The 23,284-nt window shown below is 41.9% G+C and overlaps 2 protein-coding genes and 1 long non-coding RNA gene across 9 annotated transcripts in view; 1 reads left to right on the plus strand and 2 right to left on the minus strand.

Annotated features, from left to right (window-relative positions):
• CAPN3 (calpain 3) overlaps nucleotides 1–12,109 on the minus strand; it is a 48,143-nt gene extending 36,034 nt beyond the window's left edge. For all 4 annotated transcript variants that reach the window (XM_030843029.2, XM_060294433.1, XM_060294431.1 and 1 more), the window contains exon 1: nucleotides 11,801–12,109. In XM_030843029.2, coding sequence (XP_030698889.1) covers nucleotides 11,801–12,109 — 309 coding nt within the window. The remainder of the gene's footprint in view (nucleotides 1–11,800) is intronic.
• On the plus strand, nucleotides 140–23,255 carry LOC132596854 (uncharacterized). Its single transcript, XR_009563016.1, has 3 exons — nucleotides 140–286; nucleotides 7,974–8,074; nucleotides 23,033–23,255. It is a non-coding gene; the product is annotated as an uncharacterized lncRNA (long non-coding RNA).
• The window catches only part of GANC (glucosidase alpha, neutral C), a 77,099-nt gene continuing 71,253 nt past the window's right edge, over nucleotides 17,439–23,284 (minus strand). For 3 of the 4 annotated variants that reach the window (XM_060294429.1, XM_060294428.1, XM_060294426.1), the window contains 2 exons: nucleotides 23,030–23,133; nucleotides 17,439–22,432 (listed from right to left, as the gene is read on the minus strand). In XM_060294429.1, coding sequence (XP_060150412.1) covers nucleotides 22,323–22,432; nucleotides 23,030–23,133 — 214 coding nt within the window. In that variant the 3' untranslated portion in view covers nucleotides 17,439–22,322. Of the gene's footprint in view, nucleotides 22,433–23,029; nucleotides 23,134–23,284 lie in introns of those variants that run through there. The other variant, XR_009563014.1, reaches the window with a different exon arrangement.

A 23,284-nucleotide genomic window follows, 5' to 3' on the forward strand; every position in this document is an offset into this window, starting at 1 on the left:
TTTTTTTATGTATCCATCAGTGCTTTTCTTCAGCAGTAGTTTTTACAAATACTTAAATGCATAGATAACCTAGAGGTTCATTGCTCCCCAACCTAGGGCCTTCCTTTGCAGCCCTTCTCCCCTACAGACCAGACCAGCAATCTTCCAGGTCTGGAGCAGTGGCCTGGGACTGACTGCCCTTCTCCTGGGTGGAAATCTGTTTCCTGGATTTTAACCCTTCTTTGGTTCACTCCTCGATTTTACTGGCACACAACTTGCAGTTTTCGTAAGAATGGATGAGTGGGAGGTAAGTCACTTGAGTCCTTGCCCATCTATCTCTTTTCTATCTTTGCACCTGATTGAAAATTTGTCTAGGTGTTTTAGGTTGAAAATCAGTTTCCTTCAGAAGTTTTAAGGCATTGTCTCATTGCTCCTGGCATCTGGTGTTGAGAAGTATGATGCAATTTTTATGAACATTCCTTTGTATGTGACCTGTCTTTTCCCTCTGAAAGCTTTTAGGGTTTTCTCCCTTCTCCCTCTCCCCAACAATCCCCCACCCCAATTCCAAAAGCTACATTTGTGTGTCTTGGTATGAGTTTATTTATTTTTAAAATTCTTTGTGCTGAGCCCTCAGTGACTCCTTTCAAGGTAGAGAATTTTGTCCCCAGTTCTGGGATATTCTTATATTATTTCTTTTACATTTCTCTCCCTTTCAATTATTTTTTCTCCCTTTCTTCCTTTCTCTCTTTCTTTTTTTCCTTTTCCTTGATTTTATATTTTAACCCTGTTATTGAAATGTTAGATTTTAGCTATCACAGTTTTTTAGCTTTTTGTTATGAAAAATTTCACACTTGCAGAAAAGTTTAAAGAATGGACACCCATATAACTTACATCTACATTCAACAATTGTTAACATTTTGCCATCTTTGTTTTACCTATCTATGTATGTATAGATTTTATTATTTTTTTGCTGAACCATTTGAAAGAGTGTTGTTCATACAATGACAGTTTACACCTACTTAGGGATATACTTAGGATACACCAGGCATCTCCTAAAGACAAGAACACTCTCCTACTGACCATAATGCCATTATCACTAAGAAAATTAACTACTGCTCTCTAATATTATCCAAGATCCAAATCCCTGTGATAATTTTTTCAGTTGTTCCCCAAATGTCTTTTATAGATGCTTTTATTTTTTGAACCAGTATCCAATTAATGTTCACAATGAAATTTAATAATTCAATAATTGGATTAGGTGGTGTTAAAGTGGGAATTAGTGAATTGGAAGCTACTTCAGAAGAAATCACATAGAATACCACACAGAGAATCAAAGATGGGAAATTTTTTTAAAGAAGAGGTTAAGATATATGTGATAGAGCAAGATAAGATCAGCATATATTTCATTGGAATTCTAGAAGAAGATAATAGAAAATATGGGGAGAAATAATATTCTAAGAGATTTTCTACAATGGATTAATGACTCCTATCCTCAGATTCAAGATCCTAATGAATCCTAAGCAGGAAAGATATAAAGAAATACACGTTTAGACACAACAATGCAGAATACCATAGACAGAGAGGAGTTTGAAAGCAGTCAGAGAGAAAAGGCAGATGGCCTATTAAGGGATACCAAATAGAATGATTGCTGACTTCAACAACAACGTAATCCAGAGGACAGCACTGAGAATAAACCTAGGGCTGATTACTCAGGAAAAGTATTTTAAGAGTGACAGCAAATTTCACACAAATAAAAATTGAAACGCTTACTACAAACAGACCCCCACTAAAGGAACTTTTAAACAATGTACTTTAGGAAAAAGTAAAATTATTCTAGAAAGAAAAGTCTAAGACTCAGGAAGGATCAGTAAACAAAGAAATTGGCAAATGTGTGTAAATTTAAGCAAATATTGAAAAATTATAATATTTTCTAAGTTTAAGGTTGAAAAATCAAGATAGAGATAAAATTCTGAACAACCATGGCATATTAGTTAGAAGAGGAGTACTTAAAGTGCTCTACGTTCCTCATATTATTTATGAGAAAAATAATGGTATTGATATTTCAGGCTTCGTCAAGATAATATGTATGCTAACAATTTAAGGCAACCACTGAAAAGACAGAAACAATCAATAACTTCCAAACTAGTAGAAAGAAAAAAAAAAACGAGAGAAAGCACTTTTAATCAATTAAAAGGACATAAAGAGGAAAACAGGAACATTTCAAAAGAAATACAAACAGAAAGGTTATGGTTAGGAAGATAGAAATAAACCCAAAGTACATCAAAGCTCATAATCAATGTAAATAGACTAAAATCTCCAGTTAAAAGACAAAGGTTTTGGACTTCCCTGATGGTCCAGTGGTTAAGAATCCGCCTTCCAATGCAGGGGACCTGGGTTTGATCCCTGGTCGGGGAACTAAGATCCCACATGCCGCAGGACAACTAAGCCCCCACACACAACTACTGAGCCCATGCACCACATCAGGACATAGAAATGTTGAAAGTAAAAGAATGAAAAAAATATATATCAAGCAAAAACTTGCCCCCAAAGTTGCTGTATCTACATTAATATCCAATATGATTGACTTTAGAGAAAAAAAAAAAAGGTTTTTAAAGAGATAAAATGGTTACTAAAAATTCCTAGAAGAATAAATATTACCACTGACTCAAGAAGAAAAACAATTTCAAATGATCCCATTATTATTGAAGAGGCTGTATTTTCATTAGTAAATAAAATCTTCCCTTAAAGAAAACACTGGCAAAATTCTACCAAATATTTAAGAAGCATATAGCTTCCATCTTACACAGTCTCTTCACAGAATAGAAGAAAGAACATTCCCCACTCATTTTAGGAGGTTAATATAACCTTGATCCCAAAATGGGACAGCACCAGAAAGGGAAATATTAAGCCAATCTCACTAATGATCATATATGCAAAAACCTAAATAAAGGATTTGTAAGCCAAAATTCAGTGACATGTAAAAATGATAATACATTCTAAGTTTGTTTTATTCTAAGAATGCAAGGGGTCAATACTAGAAAACTCTATGAATGTAATTTTGTATATTAACTGTTTAAAGAAGGAAAAATCACGATTTTCTCAATAAATGCAGAAAAAGTATTAAAGTTCAACAACCATTTATGATTTTAAAAGAAACTCTTAGCAAAGCAGGAATAGAGGGGAACTTTCTTAATGATAAGTTGTTTCTACAAATCAATGTGTAGAAAATCTATTCAACAGTGAAACATTAAGAATACTCCCTTTAAAATGGGAAACCTGAGGAAGATGCCTGCTATCTCCTTAGTTATTAACATTATGCTAGAGGGTTTCGCCAGTGCAATAAAACACGAATTAGCCTGCTGAATACAGTTGTGCATAATGCACTGGGTAGCCCCATCATTATTTTCACGTGACCTAACTATTTATACAGAAACATAGACTCTATAGACAAATAACTTGGGATCGATAATCAAATTATTAGAATTACTGAGAGTTTAGTGGGAGTTCCCTGGCAGTCCAGTGGTTACTCGGACTCGGCACTTTCACTGCTGTGGCCCGGGTTCAATCCCTGGTATCCTGCAAGCCACGTGGCTCGGCCAAGAGGAAAAAAAAAAGGCTTATTGGCACAAGGTGTGTTAGCACAAAGATAGACACACACAACGGAACACAACAGAGAGCGCAGAGACAGGGCCACGCATTGACAGATATTTGATTTATTTAAAAAGTGTCATTGTAAAAGGGATTGTCTTTTTAATGAATTGTGCTGGAAACTTTGAATATCCATATGGAAAAACAACAAAATGTGATCCCTATCTTATATGCAAAAATCATTTCTAGATGTATTATAGACCCAAATATGAAGGCAGAAAAATAAAGTTTCTAAATGATAATAAAAAGGAATTACTTTGGTTTAGGAAAAACATTCTTAACAGAACACAAAAAGCACTAACTATAAAGGAAAAAATAAATTAAGAATTAATTTAGAACTTCTAATTAAGAGCTTTTAATTTAGAATTTTTTAAGTAAAAAAATACCCTTAAAAGAGGGAAAAGTTTGGACTTCCCTGGCAGTCCAGTGGTTAAGACTCTGGGCTTCCAATGCAGGGGGCGCGGGTTCGATCCCTGGTCAGGGAAATAAGATCCCACATGCCGTGTGGTGTGGCCAAAAAATGGGGAAAAAAAGCACATCTAAACAATAAATGATTAGTATCCAGGATACATAAAGAATGCTTATGATTCAAGTTGAAAAAAACAAACGACTCAATAGAAAAATGAGCAAAAGACATTAACAGCTATTTCGTGGACAGCAAGATAAATAATCAAGAACTATATGAATTATGAAAAGATGCTCTTCTTTATTCATAATCAATGAAATGCATCTTCTCATACCTTTCTTGGCTATTTCTGTCTCTGCCCCTCCCATTCTCAGAGCTCTACTGCTGAGTTATTTCAGCTTGTTCCTCCCATGATATCTAGAGTCCTGTCTCCATCACGACTTTCAGGAGGAGCTGCTGTCTTGCGGAATATAATGGGAGGCAGTCCTAAATGTTATCGATATTTATAGAATTGTCACACTTTCGCCAAAACTTATGCTTCCCAGCCCCACTCCAGGATGGCACTGTGATGATTCTCTGCTGAGTAGAGGGGGGGCTGGCTCTCAACTGGGTACCTCATTTTGCCTTTCACTTACCGTCACCGCTATTGACAATCGCGCTAAGCAAGTCATGTACGGTATCTCATTTAATCCTTATAACAACTCTATGAAAGTAGGAATTTTCATTTTCTTTTCACATGGGAGGAAACTGAGACCCAGAAATGGTCCGTAACTTGCCTGAGGTCACATTGGTAAGAGGGAGAGCCGGGATTTGAATCCAGTTTCTTTGACTTGAAAGCCTGTGCACTTCGTCACCGTGTTATGCTCCTGTCCTCAGCTGCCTATCCTAATATTGCTACCTAACCTTGAGCACCTACTAGGATTTTATGGATACTCAGATACAGCCATATGATGAGAATATCACTATGTGCATTATAGAAGAGAAACTCGAAACTTGGAAAGTTTATGTGACTTGCTAGGGGCAGAGCCAAGGTTCAGACCAGGTCTGTTTGGTTCTAAATCCAGCTGTCTTAACCACTCTGCACCATGCCCCCAATTCTTCCTTTTAGCGGCTAGCCCAGGGATCCCCACTTCTTTCTAAACTGTCTGACAGATGATGACACTAAAACAGATTACAAGCAGACCTCCCAGCTGGTTTTACTGGAAAGATGATATCCCTGAGAGAAGCAGCTGCACAGCGACTGGGCTCTAGGCCCAGAAACAGAGGGCTCACTGCACACAGCATCGGTGTTTCTGTAGCTCTGCTCCCTCCCTCTCATCTCACACTGGAATGAAATAAATTTATTTTGTGCCAAACTAGGATTTCTTCTTTTCGGAATTGAGTAACTCAGGTCACGTGACCCCCTGCGGGGAAGTTACCCAGGGTGGGGTGTTAATTATAGAGTTGATGGGCATGTGGAAGAGGTCGTTAGAGCAACAGACCTCTGGTGTCCCCACAGATTGTCAGAAAACTTTCAACTTCAGAGTGCTGATGTAAAGGCCAAGCACTGGGTCCCAGGAAGTCAATAGGCAGCTGTCTTCTACATTTCACTCCTTTTCTTTAACTCTAGTTCAGACTAAAAGGAACCAGCCTCCTTGAAGAAATGATTCATTCCAGATCTAGAGCAAGAAATGTACAAGATGAGCCTGAGACTTTTTGTTGTGGCCAGAAAACAAGGAAGCTATTGAAAATGAATGGGGTCATGTCAAATGATACAGGCAACTTGTAGGAGGCTCCCATTGTCTGAAGATGGGACAATTTGAACATCAAAAAGAATAATGACTGTAATAGATTAAACTATGTTGCAGTGTTTCCTACTGATCACACTGTTCATAGGGTATTATCTCAAGCTGTGATACCTAGGAATAGAGAGAACATAGGAATACTGTTGATTCTCATTATTCATGGTAGTTACGTTCTATAAAGTCACTGTGACTGTGAGTGCTCAATTAGTGAATATTGAGTCATTGCACCTGGAGGAAATACAGCATTAGATTCCTGGGTGTCTACCGTCAATACATAACCTTATTTTATGTGTGTTTCTGTGTAAAGACACCTTATTTAATATATATATTAATTCATTAACATTGAACTCACAGCACTATAGCTCATGCCTGAATGAAGCTTATCTAACACATGTATTTTCTCTCCAAGGCACATCACAGCCTTCTTGCACTTAGGAACACTAAATAGCACTTCAGCACTACACGTTGGGGGACATTTTATTTATTTATTTATTTGCCCTAAGCCTGTTTGCTTCATTTTTTTTTAAAACATGTTTACTCTTCTTTTTTTTTTTTAATTTTATTTTTGGCTGTGTTGGATCTTTGCTGCTGTGCATGGGCTTTCTCTAGTAGCGGCGAGCATGGGCTACTCTTTGTTGCTGTGTGCAGGCTTCTCATTGCGGTGGCTTCTCTTGTTGTGGAGCACGGGCTCTAGGCCTGTGGGCTTCAGTAGTGTGGCACGCGGCCTCAGTAGTTGTGGCCCAAGTGCTCTAGAGCGCAGGCTCAGTAGTTGTGGCATATGGGCTTAGTTGTTCCGCAGCATGTGGGATCTTCCCGGACCAGGGCTTGAACCCGTGTCCCCTGCATTGGCAGGCAGATTCTTAACCATTGTGCCACCAGGGAAGTCTTCATCAGGGACATTTTAAACAGAGAAAAAACGTGGCACCAGACTATGAAAACGATACTTGGTTATAGTCTGAGAGCTGAAACTAAAAGGCAGAGGGTAACCTTGTCTGACTTCAGCTGGGAACATGAATGGAGGGAGACTCAAATTTTTCACTGCCCTACACATGTCAGCAAATGACCGAAGAGGCACCATGGATATTGATTTGGGGGTTACAAATAAATTTCAGTGAGTAGGTGAATTCACAAATACAGAATCCACAAGTCCTGAGGATCGACTGTATGTGGATCATAGCATTGACAACTCCAGGGTTGGAAAAATCACACCTATGGGGTAGAGTCGGGAAGTTTTATGACTATTTGATCTGAAGCAACTAAAGGAAGGATGGCATTATTCACGAATAAGGAGAATTACTATATAGAGGAAATCAGCTGACTCAATTTCACTGTCTGCTGGATCAGGGCCGGATATAATGTGCTAAAATTGTGGCCGGAAGAGTTCTGGCTAGAAATAAGGGTGAACTTTCAGACTGAGAAAGGTACTAACTATAGGTTAATAAAGGAGATGGGGGCATCGTTTTCCCTTCAAAACCTTAACATCAGGAAAGAAGTCCATCTACCTGGAGTGGCAAAAAGTAGTAGTTCCCAAACATTTTTCAAGCCTATGATTTATAAGGAGCTTTTTTATAGCAGCTTTGATACTGCTTTATAATATATACTCTCTATTCCTGGTGCTCTTGGAGGGTATAATACACTCGTAAAAGTTCTGATGGTGATTATTTAAACCTGAAGTTTGGATGAAACTGTTAAAGCAAGTGTCAGCTTCTCTTAAGCAGTATGCTTCCCAGGTGTTAGCTGAGGGCTCATGGTTCCCTGGAGATCCTGAATCCCCACATCATAGCCTCTGAGAGGTCAGACCCTCCTCCCTCCCACCACAGTTCGGCGGGTTCCGGGCAGCTTGCTTCTTTATGCTTCTGTCTTTCCCCACTCCTGTGCTTTCCACATTCTGACTTCCTGGTGTGCTGGCCCAGTTCGGCCTGTGTAAATCAAGACGCTAACTTCTGCCCTTTACTGAGAAAAGTTATATACTTGCCTCTGGCGTTTCACAAGTTCATTGGTAAAGAGGTCTTTGAGGGTCAGGTCAAGGGGAGGGATGACCCTCACCTGTGTGGTCTCCTGCCCTGTTGCTTCCCCCACCCCGCTTTGGTTTCTGTTCTAGCTCTCCTTCCTCTTGTAAGTAAATCAGCATTTTTTTTCCCTTTTTTTTCCCCTAGAAAACAACCATGTCCAGCCCCCTTCCTATAACTACAAGAATCTTCCTACTTTTTCCTTATGTGTTTTCCTCTTGAAGAGAAAAGCTGACGATTCAGCCACGGTAAGGATTCACATATAAACACATCTGGATAAATATGTATAAAATATCAAAGATAATTTTGTAGTGGTAACAAGACCTAACCTGAAGAATGTAGTGGTTTATTTTATTTTTTAATTTTTGTCTGGTGTAACAGCTTGGGACAAGGGAGAAGTTAGCTCTGCCTGGATGCTGGGGACTTGGGAAGGGGTAGGAGACCAGGTCAGACAGAGGGCAGCAAAGCCCAGCTGGTGGGGTTGGATTCAGGCTGCTAGGCAGCAGAGGAGAAAGAAATGGTTTGGGAAAAGGAGTAGGAAGGGGATGGCAGGACCGTGAGTTAAGGGGGAAAGGGGTCTTATTTGTCTATTCTCAAGGTACTTTTCCTCCCTCATATTTTAACATCCCTGAAATTGTGATGCATGTTACATTAGAAAGCCTCCTCCAATTGCATTCAGCTGCGTGGTGGTCGTGACCTTTCGTGGATACTCTCTGATAAGATCTTAGTACCAGCATCAAAATCTTCTAGACTTGTTGAAAGATGGTTCATGATAAATTACAACTTGGGAAACTTACCTAAACTCTAGCCTTAAAAAGAGTGTAAATCAAGAGATTTCCAGGTATGGAAACTATAGGAAATAAAGTCACCTGTTCAGAATATAAAGGGGCTGCTGTCTGTCTGGGAAAGAGGTTTCCTCAGGTCTAGGTGTTGGCAGAGGGAGCTAGCTGACCCAAGGAGTGCAGGAGAGCAGGGCTGAGAGCCAGTTAGACCAACCAGGGCAAAGCACAGTTGGATATGGGGTTGTAATAATAATAACAGGTAAGAGGGAAGGCATACACCAGAGGAATGTGGGTGAAGTTGGGACCCAGCTCCGAACTGGCAAAGGGTCAGGCTCTGAAAAGATGGAGCCATGGGGACAGGACCTGAGGGGAAGAGGCAGTTAGGCAGCCTATGGCTGGAGGCCCAGCCATTGCCGGTCAGTTATAAAGCACTGGATCTGGAGATAAAGGAAAGACGGTAAATTCCCCCAACCCCCAAGAACCAGTGGAAACAAAGTTAAGCAGAAAGTGGCTCAGGGAAAATGCAGAATCCCAGCTATCAGCCCCAGGAGCTTAGACGGCAGAGGAGGAAGGGAAAACAGATTTCCTAGGGAAAGAGCTGACGGGATAAATTGGGGGTGGCTGTCCATCAATGATGCAGTTTTGACCTCAACTCAGCTGTGAATGGGAGGCCCAAATAGGTTATAACCTCTCCTGGCAGAGCCAAGAGACACTGAGGCTGTATCCATCACGTGCAGTTTAACCTGAAGTCTGACTTAACCTGGTTCCCAAATAGGTGGACTCCTGCTTCTCTGGGGTCCAGGTTAGGGTGGGGCTGGAATGAGATGGAATTTCCTGAAAGGTGACTCTGCCCAGAGCCAGAGACAGGGGAGGCTCAGGAACACGCTGCCAGTCTCTGTTGTTGGCAGCCTTAGTGAGCTGAGCTGACTCAGAGGGTTAGCACTGCATAGAATCTTCTATGCAGAATCCTTGCACAGAATCCTTGTGCCCTGCACCACAAGAGGATGTGAGTCAACTTGCCTATGGAGGGGCCCTCGCCGGGAAGGGCAGAGGCACCAAGAAGGGAGATGCTGCCTCCCAAGGGAGAATTCCCTCGTGGGCTTCTGGGTCTCTGTGGAGCGATCTGGGGGTCCTGCATTCCCAAGGGAAGGAGGGTACCAGATGCACAAGGCCTTGCAGCTGGCCCGTGTCCCATCCCTCCAAAAGCAAAAGGGATCTAGGTTGCCCCTGATTTTAAGAGTGATTGCAGGAGAGTATGGAGAAATAACCTGGAATGCACAAGGCAAAGGCAGATGGGGAAAATGGGAGCATTTGCTCACTGCCTTATTCCAGAGGTTGTCATAGCCGATAACTGAGTGAGCAGCCAAGTTCCCCGACCCAGTGTGATTCCCCCTTTATGTGGTCACCTTCACCCTCGAATGATGCACTCACATTTCACAATCACACACACATTTTGTATTTGATGGGGATGACTGTAATGGCCCAAAAGGACAGGCAGTTTCCTGCCCACGAGGGGATGGTTCATACGCATATCCTCTTGTTCAGTTGGACCGATTCACTTAGATCAGGCACGAGATACTCAAACACATTGCTTTGAGTAGTATCTTGACTGGTCTAAAGGCTGTGTATGAGAAGACTTAGAACAACAGAGCAGCTGAATGTGTAGGGGTCCAGGAGAGAGGGTGACGGAGAGATGGACAGGGAGGCCGGGGCTGACTGGAGAAGGGCCTATAGCCCAGGTAAGGAGTTTGGACTTATCTGAAAACACGGGGGGAGGGGAGAACAGTGTCATTGAAGATATTTCATCAGGGATGCGACGTGTCCCAGTTCCCTCGCAATAGGGCAGTGACTGGGTTGGAGAATGAAGTTCTTTCCAGTCCTCCCTTCCAAACTGAGGGCCCTCAGGACAGTCACGGGCCTGAGCATAGAGCCGGCAGGGAAGGAAAGGGGCCCTTGTGGAACACACAGGGTGAGGACAGGGTTGTTGGATATTTAACCTGGATATTTCATCTCAGGTTAAAAGGAAACACATGGCTTGGGACTTCCCTGGCGGTCCAGTGGTTAGGACTCCGCGCTTTCACTGCCGAGTGTCCGGGTCCAATCCCTGGTCAGGGAACTAAGATCCCACAAGCTGCACTGTGGCCAAAACAAAACAAAAGAAACACATGGCTCATGAATAGCACTGGGCCTCAGTTTAACCTGATGAATCTCATGAATAGCACTGGGGCTCAGATGAAATGGTTTCCTCAGGAGGGTTTCTCTCCCTGGCCTGGGTTAGCTCTCCTTTGCCTTCTGAAGCGCTCTGAAACTCATCACTCTTGTTCAAAGCCTGTCTTGCCTTCAGGACTCTAGGCTCCAGGAGAGCAGGAAGTTTTGTTTTCCTTATTTACGCTGTCTCCTCAGTTGCTTGCCTGGTTTCTGGCTCTAGAAGATGTTCAATAAAGATTTCTTGAATTAAGGACAAGAGTCATGCTGGAGGTGTGATCAGAGCAGGGAGCCGGGGGAATGTGACTTTCCTCACTTTCCTTTCCTGACTATTCCTGGAATAGTCACTAAAAGAAACAGGGTTTTAATCCAGGCTGTCATGCGTGCCCTGGATGTACTTCACTCTGGTGTGCCTTTATCTCCTCATTTGTGAGGTGAGGTAGATGGACTCAAATGATTGCAAGGGATTCTCCTTCTAATCCTAACATTTTGTGCATGAAAAAGTAGTCTTTGCTGCCACTCTCCTCTTCCCAGGGTTCTTTCCATTTCAGAAAGACATGGCTACTGGCAAACTTAAAAGAACATCATGATTTTAGCCCTTCAGTAAGAAAGTGAAGGAATCTTATAAAGATGCAAGATACTTAAACAGGAGGGTAGATCTGGACTACTCTCCAGGTCGGAATTTTGGAATTTATTTGGAAATTCCAGTTTGGAATTTGTTCTGGGAAAGGAATATTTACTTTTATAGGGTGAATTAAACTGACTTCCAATTGCTTTCATAAAGAGCAAGGGTTTTTTTTTGAGAGAGAGAGAGAGCAGAGAGTGAGAATCAGCCCTGCCTCACCTGAGGACAGAGCCCTGCAGGGCTACTGCCAGGATCCTTCGCCCAGTGCCCCATGCACCACAGAGCTGTGCTGTGGGGAGGTGCGGAGTGGGAGGACTACTCTGAGGGAAAAAAACCCAAGCTGCAACCACTCAGCTACTCACCGGAGGTCTCTTCCAGATGAACTGGATGGGGAACTTCTGGCTATAAAAGAGAGAGGTCTCATCCGGTGGGAACTCAGGATCCACATAAAGAACCTTCTTTTCTAGACATTTCTTGTGAAGCTGCTCAAATGTCTTCTCTTTCACCCCGATAATGGGAAAATTGCGGCTGATGATGGCTGAGTAGATGCCACTTGGGTTTCCGCCACCGGCCTCGGTGCCCTTGCCCTGGGCTGCCTGGGGGATTGGCCCCGGAGACCTGGGCTCAGCCCCTGTCTGTGGGGCCACAGACGTGCTAATGACGGTTAGCATGACAGGCAACTTTGGAAGGAACAGGCTTTTAAAGACAACAAGATTCAGCTACCTTTAAGGAAAGGAAGCAACTGCAAAGAGGAAGTTGTAGTGATTCTGTCATTGGAGAGAAAAATGTCCACATCCACTTCAAAGTTGAAAGCCCATCAGAAGGTCGTCCAGCTTGTGTTCACGTTAAAAACTGAGCTGTGATCCAGAGGCCATCCAGTTTTCCTGAGGAAGGAGTAAGGATTTCTGTAGCAGTTTTTACTTAGGGGGCTCCTACCAGCAGCATACATGCCAGAGGGAGAGAAAGAAAGTGAGGGTTGTGTTTCAGTGGCCCGAAGAAGCCTGAGCCAGGAAAACCAAAAATAGACATGAAGAAAGATCATGAGTATGAGAGCAAGAGAGAGGCTAGCAGTGCAGCTAGACTGCATTCTCGAGAGAGAAGGACCTGGCCAGGGATGTTCCTGTGTTGCCATTAAGTTCTGGTGTTGTCAGGAAATGAAAGGGGAATATTTGAGTAAATTGAACACTGAAACTTAGCAAAGAATGGCAGATACATTATTGAATTGGCAGTTATCCAGACTATCAAACTATTAGCCACCAAATTAATGGAAAACAGTATTGAAAAAAGTTTGCAAGGGTGAATGTGAGATACTGAATTCTAGGAGAATGTTCTAGGCATTTTTGAGAACATGATTTTTACTTTTTAAAATTCTAGGATATCAGAATATTATTCAACTGGATTTGGCATCTCTTCTAGAATGTTCTGATATCAGCGTTCAGTGAAACTGTCTGGGTGGAAAATGCCACTCAGCAGAGTCCTCAGTTGAGAAAATCCCTGTCTCTTCTTGCCCACTTGACCTAGCTATCCCTTGTCTCTCCCCACCCCCAAGATAAACACTGGGACCAAATCTTCTACAAAAAGTGCACCTGAGTACAGATTATTCAGGCGTGCCACATTAGGCATCTGAGTCAGAAGTTGGAATTGGATACTGAGCCAGGTTGGCCATCAAGTCCTGGCATGTCATACCCAAACAGTTGGCTTCAGGGCTCTTAGATGAGACCACAAGTGGCTCTGGGGAAGGAAGTTGCCTGCCTGGCCTCTGCCTTGTCTTCTACTCACAGTAGCTGCTACCCAGGCTGTCAGGAGATGGCCATATACCAAGTGTGGCTGAGTGAAGGCTAGTCCCAGACTGCAGCTCTGCCTGTTCCCATGTGCCCATCTCATCAGCCCAAGGCTAGAGGCTACGAGAGAAGGTAGGAAGTGACAGCTGAAATAGGGAGTCCCGCCAGGCTCGTGATCCCTGGGGTTGCAGCTTTGAGGAACCATCAGCTTATTCCCCCATCCGTCTAAGGAAATGCCCAAGGATCTTTATTACTACTCTTGGAGAGGCAGAATAGAGAAGGGCAGCATCTGAAGCTGACTGCCTAGGTTCAAAGTCTAGGCCTGCTGCTCATTGGCTGTGCCTGTGTAGCTTTAGGTGAGTCACTTCTTCCTTTCTTCCTATGTCTCAGTTTTCTCACCTATAAAATGGGTATAATGATAGTCATTCTGTTATTGAGTTGTTGTAAAAACTAAACACATTGTGTACATTTAAGATAGTGGCAGGATTGTCTTAAGCACGTAATAAATGTTAGAGATGAACCGAAGTTAATATTATTTGGGGTTATATCAGGTTGAATGACACTTACTCATTGGCACAAATCAGCTTTCACCTTATGAGCATTTATTGACCATCTTCCATGTGAACAGTGCATCTGCCCAGGACCATGTGGTCACAGAGTCTCCAATCAGAGGCGTGCCTATCTGCCTGCACTAAAAGAGCCTCTAAAAAGACTGACTTCCACCGTCAAACTCACTAATGGAATGGAAAACAAAGGGGGGCAGTTTCCTTCTCCCGCCATAATATGTGCCATCACATGTTTGAGTCCCAGCTCTATACCACCTTGAAATTCACAGCACCGACCCACATTTTATTGTTTCTCTTTATTGAGCTTCGTGTTTGCCCACAGGACTATAAGCTCTGTGAAGGTGGGAACTGGGTCCCCACTGCACCGTAAGGGTTAAGCACATAGAAGGTTCTTAATAAATATGTGTTGTATATCTGTTGAATGATGTTTCCCTACGTGAGAAGAAATTTCTTCCACTTCTTATTGCTTTGCCAATGCAATCAAAGTATCTTGGCTGATCTGCCTCCGGGGGAGGAGCTGTCTCTGGCCCCCACACAGCTGACCTTCTCTTCCTCAGCTGTCTACGCTAGCTCCATCCTTGGTAATGAAGATGGGTGTGCGATGGAGATCAGCCTCTTGTCATAGCACAATAGGAATACTGTATCAAACACACAGAGTGCAAGGTGCTATTCATTTTGCTCTACCAATTGTTGTGAATAAAACCCCCTCTCAGATTAGCAGGTCCAAACTCAAGGTTTATTCAGCTGCACAGCTGTAGAAGCTCATGCTATCAGCGAGAAATCCAATCTGAGCCCACAAACAAAGGCAGATGATGAGCATGTAAACAGCTGCGTGTTTTCAATTCCCAGAGCCTCTTCAAGGAGAAAGAACTCATTTTTATAACATATTTCAGCTAAGGTCATGCAATATCTGCAGCTGGAATGGCTTCTGTTACACCAACAAGGCAGTTAATGATTGCGTATCACTGTCTTCCATCAACATTTCTTTGATTCAACACTGTTGGAATTAATGCATTCGCTTATAATTAGAACACCTACCACTCATTAAGTGCCTACTGTGAGCTAGCCACTTCATATAGTTGTAAAAACTTTCTTTTTTTTTTTTGGCCACACTGCGCAGCATGTGGGATCTTAGTTCCCCAACCAGGGATCAAACCCGTGCCCCCTGCATTGAAAGTGCGGAGTTTTAACCACTGTACCACCGGGAAAGTCCCCTAAAAACTTTTAAAGTAATTTTAAACATACAAAAGCATTGCAAAGATAGCACAGATTTCCCGAATACCCTTCAACAGCCTCCCTTAATGTTTACACCTTACATAGCCATGGTACAATGATCAAAAGTCAGAAATGAATGTTGGTAAGATACCACTAACTGAACTACAAGACATATTTTGATTTCTTCAGTGTTTCCGCTAGTGCTTTTTTTCCCCTTCTGTTACAGAATTTGATCTGCACTGCATTTAATTGTCATATCTCCTTAGTGTCCTCCAATCTCTGACAGTTCCACAGTCTTTGTCTCTCTTGAACTTGGCACTTTTGAAGAGTACTTGTCAGATATGTTGTAGAATGTCCCTAACTTGAGTTTGTCTGATGTTTTTCACATGATTAGACTGAGATTATGGTTTGGGGGATGAATATCACAGAGGTTATGCACCCTTCTCATCAAATCAGATCTGGGGGTACATGACATTGATGTATTTTATTACTGGTGATATCAACCTTGAGTACTTGGCTAAGGTGGCATCTACCAGGTTTCTCCAAAGTAAAGTTACTATTTTTTTCCTTTCCATACACATGGAATACTTTTAATCTGTACACAACCCTGCACGTTTGATTAATCCCATTTTACAGCTGAGAAAACTTGAGATATCTGCTCTATTTTTACAGTTAAGTCATGGGAAACACACAGAATTTTAGAGCTTATCTCTTTTCTTGAACAAAAGAGGAAACCAAAGCCTAGAGAGATTAAATGACATGGTCAAGGTCATTCTGCCAGTTAACTACAGAACCAAACAAGACCCCAGGTCTCCTGATATCCAGTGAAGGAATAAATGCATGACTAAGACTCCAGTAATGTGCATTAGGCATAAGATCTCTGGATCCTTGCATATAAATAGTCAGGGCTTCCCTTCCCCTAGCTCTGAAGGGAGTGGAATCTAACACCATCAGCCGTGCTGAAAACAACAGTCAAGAAGCAGCTGTCTGATTCTGGTTGGCCTTGCTGTGGCACTGCAGTCTTTAGCTGGTCATAAGACAGGCAGATCTGATATCAGATGCCAATGTCTCCTTTCTTTCTGCTAGAATGTGAGCTATATGGCCCCCATTGTCTGCGGTTAATATGGTAATCTGTTTCCAGTGGAGTTGCTGATGGCTTTCTATCCCCTGGACTGAGAAGTTATTTTAGTCTAGAGTGCCACTCCCCCCCACCCCCACCCCCGGCATTATGCTGGGCATTCAGAGAGTTTGGTAGATGGAAATCTTAAAAGCAGAGTGGAATGCTTGATATTGTCATAGGAGTTCCATGACTAAGAAGGCTTTTAGGTAAGATGGTCAGTTATGAGCTAAAACCCATTAAACTCCAAATATTTATGTGTTTTGACTGTGTTTCTGCTGCCTATCACTATGATACACTGATACTGAAAAGGATGTGAAAAAGTGAAGGAATTCTGCACGCAGACCAAACTCTAGTAGAACTGCGGTCTTCCCTAGGGCTACAACAATCTGATAGGCTGGTATTAGTTAACCAGGATGTAAGGCTCAGCACAACTTTAAGGCAAACTCACGGTGACGAGCTGTGCTTTCCACTCTAGGGAGCCTTTAGGAGAATGGCCCAATCTGGGACTGGCCCTGGTCATGTTGATGTGTGGGACCAGGACCCTAGAATTCACTTAGTTCTGAAAGTGAGTTGTACCCCAGAACATAAATAGTCCTATAGGTACATTTAAATGAAAACAGTCAGGACTTCCCTGGTGGTCCAGTGGCTAAGAGTCCGTGCTCCCAATGCAGGGGACCCGGGTTCGATCCCTGGTCAGGGAACTATATCCCGCATGCTGCAACTAAGACCCGGTGCAGCCAAGTAAATAAATAAATATTAAAAAAAAAAAAAAAAAGAAAGAAACTAGGCCTCTAGGGCAGGGAATGTTTTGGTACCTGGTCAAACTGGAATCTACATCCTGGGATCACTTCTGTCAGGAACTGACCACCCCAGGTCCACTATAGCCAGGATCCGCAGGATGATTTAGACCTGGGAAAAGAAGGAAGGTGACAAAACTGGCCTTCCAAATGCATGAAGGACTTTCCCTGACCACTATACAGGGCATCTGCCCTAAATAAATGCCTGCCATAAACATGTATTCCATTCTATTTCTTAGTGTGAATACCCTCCTGAAAGCTCCATGGTCAGCTCCTGCAGTCAGACAGGACCTCTGTGGGGAAGCACAGTACAGTACAGTATAGAAGCACGTACAGCGCTGCCATAGTGTGGGTGGTGTGAGGTCAGGGGCTGCTGGCCTAGTGCTCCGAGGGTGGTATTTGTGTTCCCTGAAGTAGGGGGCTTGGTTTGGCCCGGCATTTCTCTGGTGAAGAACAGCTGATCTGATGATTCTGAAGAGGTCTGCTGCATCAGAAATAAAGATGTTTTCTTGTACTGGAGTTCATTACTTTTATTTTTATTAGAAAAAATTTTAATTGAAGTATAGTTGATTTACAATGTTGTGTTAGTTTCAGGTGTACAGCAAAGTGATTCAGATATACATATACTTTTCCAGATTCTTTCCCATTATAGGTTTTTACAAGATACTGAATATAGTTTCCTGTGCTATACAGTAGGTGCTTGTTGTTTATCTGTTTTATATATAGTAATGTGTATCTGTTAATCCCAGACTCCTAATTTACCTCTCCCCCACTTTCCCCTTTGGTAACCATAAGTTTGTTTTCCATGTCTGTAAGTCTGTTTCTGTTTTGTAAATTCATTTGTATCATTTTTTTTTAGATTCCACATATAAGCGATGTCGTATGATATTTGTCTTTCTCGGTATGACTTACTTCACTTAGTAAGATAATCTCTAGGTCCATCCATTTGTTGCAAGTGGCATTATTTCATTCTTTAAACAATTTTTTTATTTATATATATTTAAATATTTATTTTGGCTGTGTCGGGTCTTACTTGCGGCATGCAGGATCTTTGTTACAGCATGTGCACTCTTTAGTTGCAGCATGAATGTGGGATCTAGTTCACCGACCAGGGATTGAACCCAGGCCCCTTGCGTTGGGAGCAAGTGAGTCTTACCCACTGGACCACCAGGGAAGTCCCATTATTTCATTCTTTTTATGGCTGAGTAATATTCCATTGTATGTGTATACCACATCTTTTACCCATTCATCTGTTGATTGACACTTAGGTTACTTCCATGTCTTGGCTATTGTGAATAGTGCTGCTATGAACATAGGGGTGCATGTATCTTTTTGAATTACAGTCTTCTCTGGATATATGCCCAGGAGTGGGATTGCAAGATCATATGGTAATTCCATTTTTAGTTTTTTTAAGAAACCTCCATACTGTTCTACATAGTGGCTTGGAGTTCATTCTTAACTCCATTTGTTTCATCCTATTTTACATGCTACAGCTTATAAGCCTTTACAACAATAGAAAGCAAACATTTTAAAGCTATTAGATACTAGGAAGATATGGCCCAGCATCTTTGTTTTTAAAACTTTTTGTTTTGAAATAGTTTAAAACTTAACAGGAAAGTTGAAAATATAGTGTAAGGAATTCCTGTATACCCTTCATGCAGATTCTTCAGTTATAACATTTTAATACATTTTGCCAATTTTCTCTCTCTGTCTCTGTCTCTTTTTCTCATACATACATAAATTATTTTCTGAGCCATTTGAGAGTAAGTCAGAGCTATGCTACTTTAATACTTCCGTATGTATTTCCTAAAAATAAGGAAATTCTTCTATGTAATCATAGTACAATTCTCAAAATTAGGAAAATTACCATGTAATCAAAAGATCCTATTCAAGTTCTGCCAACTGTCCCAGTAATGTCCCTTATAGTTCCAGGATGGAACCCAGGATCATACATTTGTTGTCATGTCTCTTTAGTCCCCCTTTAATCTGGAACAGTTCCTCAGACCTGTTTTTCATGGCCTTCACATTTTGAGCAGTATAGGATGTGCCTCAATTCTGTTTTTTTTAAAAAATATTAATTAATTAATTAATTAATTTGGCTGCGCCAAGTCTTAGTTGCGGCACGCGGGATCTTCGTTGCTGCGTGCGGGATCTTCGTTGTGGTGTGTGAACTCTTAGTTGCAGCATGTGAACCCTTAGTTGCAGCATGTGGGATCTAGTTTCCCCGACCAGGGATCAAACCCAGGCCCCCTGCATTGGGAGCGTGGAGTCTCAGTCACTGGACCATCAGGGAAGTCCCCAGCTTTGGTCTGTTTATTATAAACTTACATAAATGAAATCACTCAGTAAACATTTTATCAAACACATACTTCTATGTTGATATATATACATTGTTATTTTAATGGTTGCATAATATTCTACTGTATGAAAGGGCTATATTTAACCAATCCCCCGATAAAGGACATTTAGTTTATTTCTAGTTTTCCATAGTATAAACCACATTACAATTAGTAGCTCTGAGCAATTTATCTGATTTATCTGAAGTGGAATTTCTGGGTTAAAGCAAATTTAAAATTTTGATGCTATTGCCAGATTGCCATCCAGAAAGATTATACTTAGCATAATTCCACCAATGGTGTACGAAAATGCCTATTCTCCACACCAGCATTAGCATTTTCATTTTAATCGTGGCCAATCATGGACACCCCCATTTCTCTGAATATTAACAATGCTGAGCGTATTTCATGCTTATTTTGCCTATTTCAATTTCTTTTATGAATTACCTTTGCCCATATTTCTTTTGAGCAGTTTCTAACGTTTAAACTGATTCGTCAACTCATTCCTTGGCATTTAAGTCTTAAAGGAAAGACACATTATATATTCATTTTAGAGCTTTGTTTGAATCTTTGTTAAAATGATTCTAAGTTCTTACATAAAATCCAGTTTCCTGAGAAAACCTATCGAGAATTAGCCACAACAAGGTAACTCAACACTGTAGGCCAACTCGGCCCCGCTTAGCTCTCTGGTCCTGAGCTTCAGATATAGGAGGGGGGTAAAGTGTGAGAAGCAATAAGAGCAGATAACATTTAAGAACACCCAGGATGTATTTCTCTCCATTCAATGTATCTAGTTAAACCTTTCAGGATAGCTCTGGGTCAAGACAGAGCAGTTCCTCACTAACCTACTCTAAAGTTCTTATTTCCTTCCTTCCTCCCAAAATATTTTAAATGGATGAATAATAGACACATAATAAATGTTGAACTGAAGATACGTCTTAATTATTCAGCCTTAAGTGCTGTTAAAAACCATCATTTATATTAGGTAAGAGCATTCAGTTTTCAGTTTAAGTCTTACTGCAGCTTGGCAAGGGAAACTTGAAGCTGGGAAGTCGGACTTCAGCTAATGGAGGCTTCTTCCTTTCTCCTTAATTGCAAAACTTACAGAAATAGGAGCAAAGAATCTGTATATGTCTATGTGCGCTTATATATGGTGCAAAGCTCAAATCTCAACTGATACAATCAAATGTGTCCATGAGGAAATGTGTAATGTTTACTATATCTGGAGGGAAGAGTTCTAGGTCAGAAGAGTAAATTAGAAACAAATACATTCAATTCTCAATTTTAAATAAATCCATCAGTCAACCAATTACAGCCAACCATTACTAAAAGCCAAGTATAATCGTGCTCTGGCAGATATAAGACAAATATAACATGATCTTGAAGAACATACAATCTAGTAAGGGAACAAGACAGACAAACCTGAAACACTGAGGCACCATCCCTGAGAATGCTAAGCAGAACGCATATCATAAGTGGAGCAGCATTTCAGAGAAGGGCAAAATCACTGCTCATAGTAAAGGGGAGTTGAGGGTGTTAGGGTAGTCAGAAAGGCTCTGTGGGGAAGTGGGATTTGAGTTGGGCCTGGATGGATGGTAGGATTTGCATAGGTGGAGGGCAGACCGTGGATATTGGGACCCAGGGAACAGAGGCATAGAGGTGACAGTTGGCAAGCTGCTGAGTGGAAGAAGCCTGATAAGCAAATGTGCATGTTGAGCAGTGCTGAGGACATGTGACTGCCCCAGCAGATGCTGCGGCCGCAGGGTGTCCCTGGGGAGCATCCTGGGGAACTGGCATAGTGTAGTCTTCTAGCCCACGCCACGCTGTACTAGAGTCTGAGGCAAAAGTAAAACGCAGTACTATCGATCCTGTCCTTATTTAAAATTTTGATATTTTGTTCATCATGGATTTTTTTTTGCTGTTAATTTTGTCTTTTTTTTTTTTTTTTGCGGTATGCGGGCCTCTCACTGTTGTGGCCTCTCCTGTTGCACAGCACAGGCTCCGGACACGCAGGCTCAGCAGCCATGGCTCATGGGCCCAGCTGCTCCGCAGCATGTGGGATCTTCCCAGACCGGGGCATGAACCCACGTCCCCTGCATCGGCAGGCGGACTCTCAACCACTGCGCCACCAGGGAAGCCCTGCTGTTAATTTTGATTTTTAAAAATATTGCATTAAAATATTATTTATTTTGATTACTGTGATTTGGGGCATCCCCTTAAATTTTGTGCCCCAGGCAAGTGCCTTACTTGCCTCCCCCTCATCCCGGCCCTGTGTTCTATTTCTGAAGTTTGAGGGTGGGGACATGGGTAATTATTTTATTATTTTAAATTATAGCTTACTCATATTACAAATAAGCTTTGGTTAGTGGACAGTATTTAATAAAAAAATTAGTATAAAGAAATTAAAATTTTAAGGAGATTAATTTGGAACTTTGGACCCCAAAAAACATGACAGGGAAAAGAGTCCTTTGTGTTCCTGAGTCAGTCTCTAGGGTAGAGTAACTCCCTGTTGCTGCAGTGAATACACTCCAAGCAGAAAAGGTTGTCTTGTCCAGGTTTAAGTGGGTAAAAGATAACTGGGGTGGGGAGGCACCAGAAGCTGCTGTCCACTTGGAGATAGGCCTTGAGCAGCTCAGCTGCTGGAGCCCAAGTGGCTCTGCCACATGGACTGAGACAAGCTTCCACAAGGTGGGTGGGCTTGGCCCACTTCTCACATAAAACAAACCCATCCAGCTGTGCTCAAAGAGAAACTGCCCACTGGGCCAGAGTGCATACCACAGGTCATGGCCCAAGGAGCAATGCGAGATCTGTGAACGCTATAAATGTCTCTGGGCCACTTGCATGTAGGAGAAGAGGGCGTGTGTGACACAAAGAGTATTATTAGCACATCTAAAAATGTAACATCTGAAAAATCTGAAAGCTATTGTTCGTTAGTAAACCGGTGACTTATGAAAGATGACTTTGAGCCAGAGAAGTCAATAGCATGCAGCACAAATCGCAAAAAAAGGCCTGTGGAAAGGCAGAAAGGTGCAGCTGCTCCCATCACTTGTCACCAGGTGCACTGCTCTGTCACTGGATTTGGACCTTCCAGTCAGCACCAATGTTCAGTGAGAACTTCTCCAGGTTCAGGGTGGATGTTCTGGCACAATATGTAAAAGCCACAGGCTGAGCTTTACCATCTAGATATCAAAATTGTAAAAGGGAAAGTTTGATGAACATCTAGGAGAGAAATTTTGAATTTAAAATGTTTCTGACTCTGTTATAAAACCTTATGCCCCATATACGAGAATCCAAATTAATAGTACTTGTACCCATGGACTTCCATGAAATTTTAAAACATGAAACACTCCACTGTTTTGAGTGCAAGACTGATTGAAAACAAACTAAGGAACAAAGTGATTTGTCCAACAAATTCAGTAGGTATAAAAGGATATATCCTATCCCATGTCCTTTAAGAAACTCCATAAACTCCATGAGCAGGATTCCCCAGGACTTCAGATATCTACAGTTTAAAGAAAATATTCAGAGAAGCTACAATATTATTTCAAGTCCCAAATAATTTCCTTTAGGAAAATATTAACTGCTTACAACGAGCAGAAAGACCAGTTGATGAAGAGAAGCAGAATGGCCTCACGCCCTCTAGATACTAGTATATTTGACTCCTGCCAGAAAGAGCAGAGTCCACTTGGCTAAGGACATTTTGTCAGTTTTAGACTAATCATCTCTTCACTGCAGATACTTCTATGTTTACAAAAACAAATGGCCTGTTTCCTCACCAGGTGAGTGGCTGGTCACAGAAGATGGCTGCTTCTTGAGGCCTAGGACCAAGATCTGCTCCACCACACACTTGCTGGGATAATGACCCCTCTTGTCAGCACAACTGGAATAGATACAACAAATGGCATTAGGAGAAGGAGAGGAATAGGGGTTTGGACTGGTTACCAGGTCACCATCCCGAACCTTGTGAGTTCCCCTCCCATCTTTCTCTGTGGAGGCATGAAACATATAGTGGGCACATTTACTAGGATGAA

This window comes from Globicephala melas, chromosome 2 (assembly GCF_963455315.2).
Source record: "Globicephala melas chromosome 2, mGloMel1.2, whole genome shotgun sequence".
Classification (NCBI taxonomy): Eukaryota; Metazoa; Chordata; class Mammalia; order Artiodactyla; family Delphinidae; genus Globicephala; species Globicephala melas.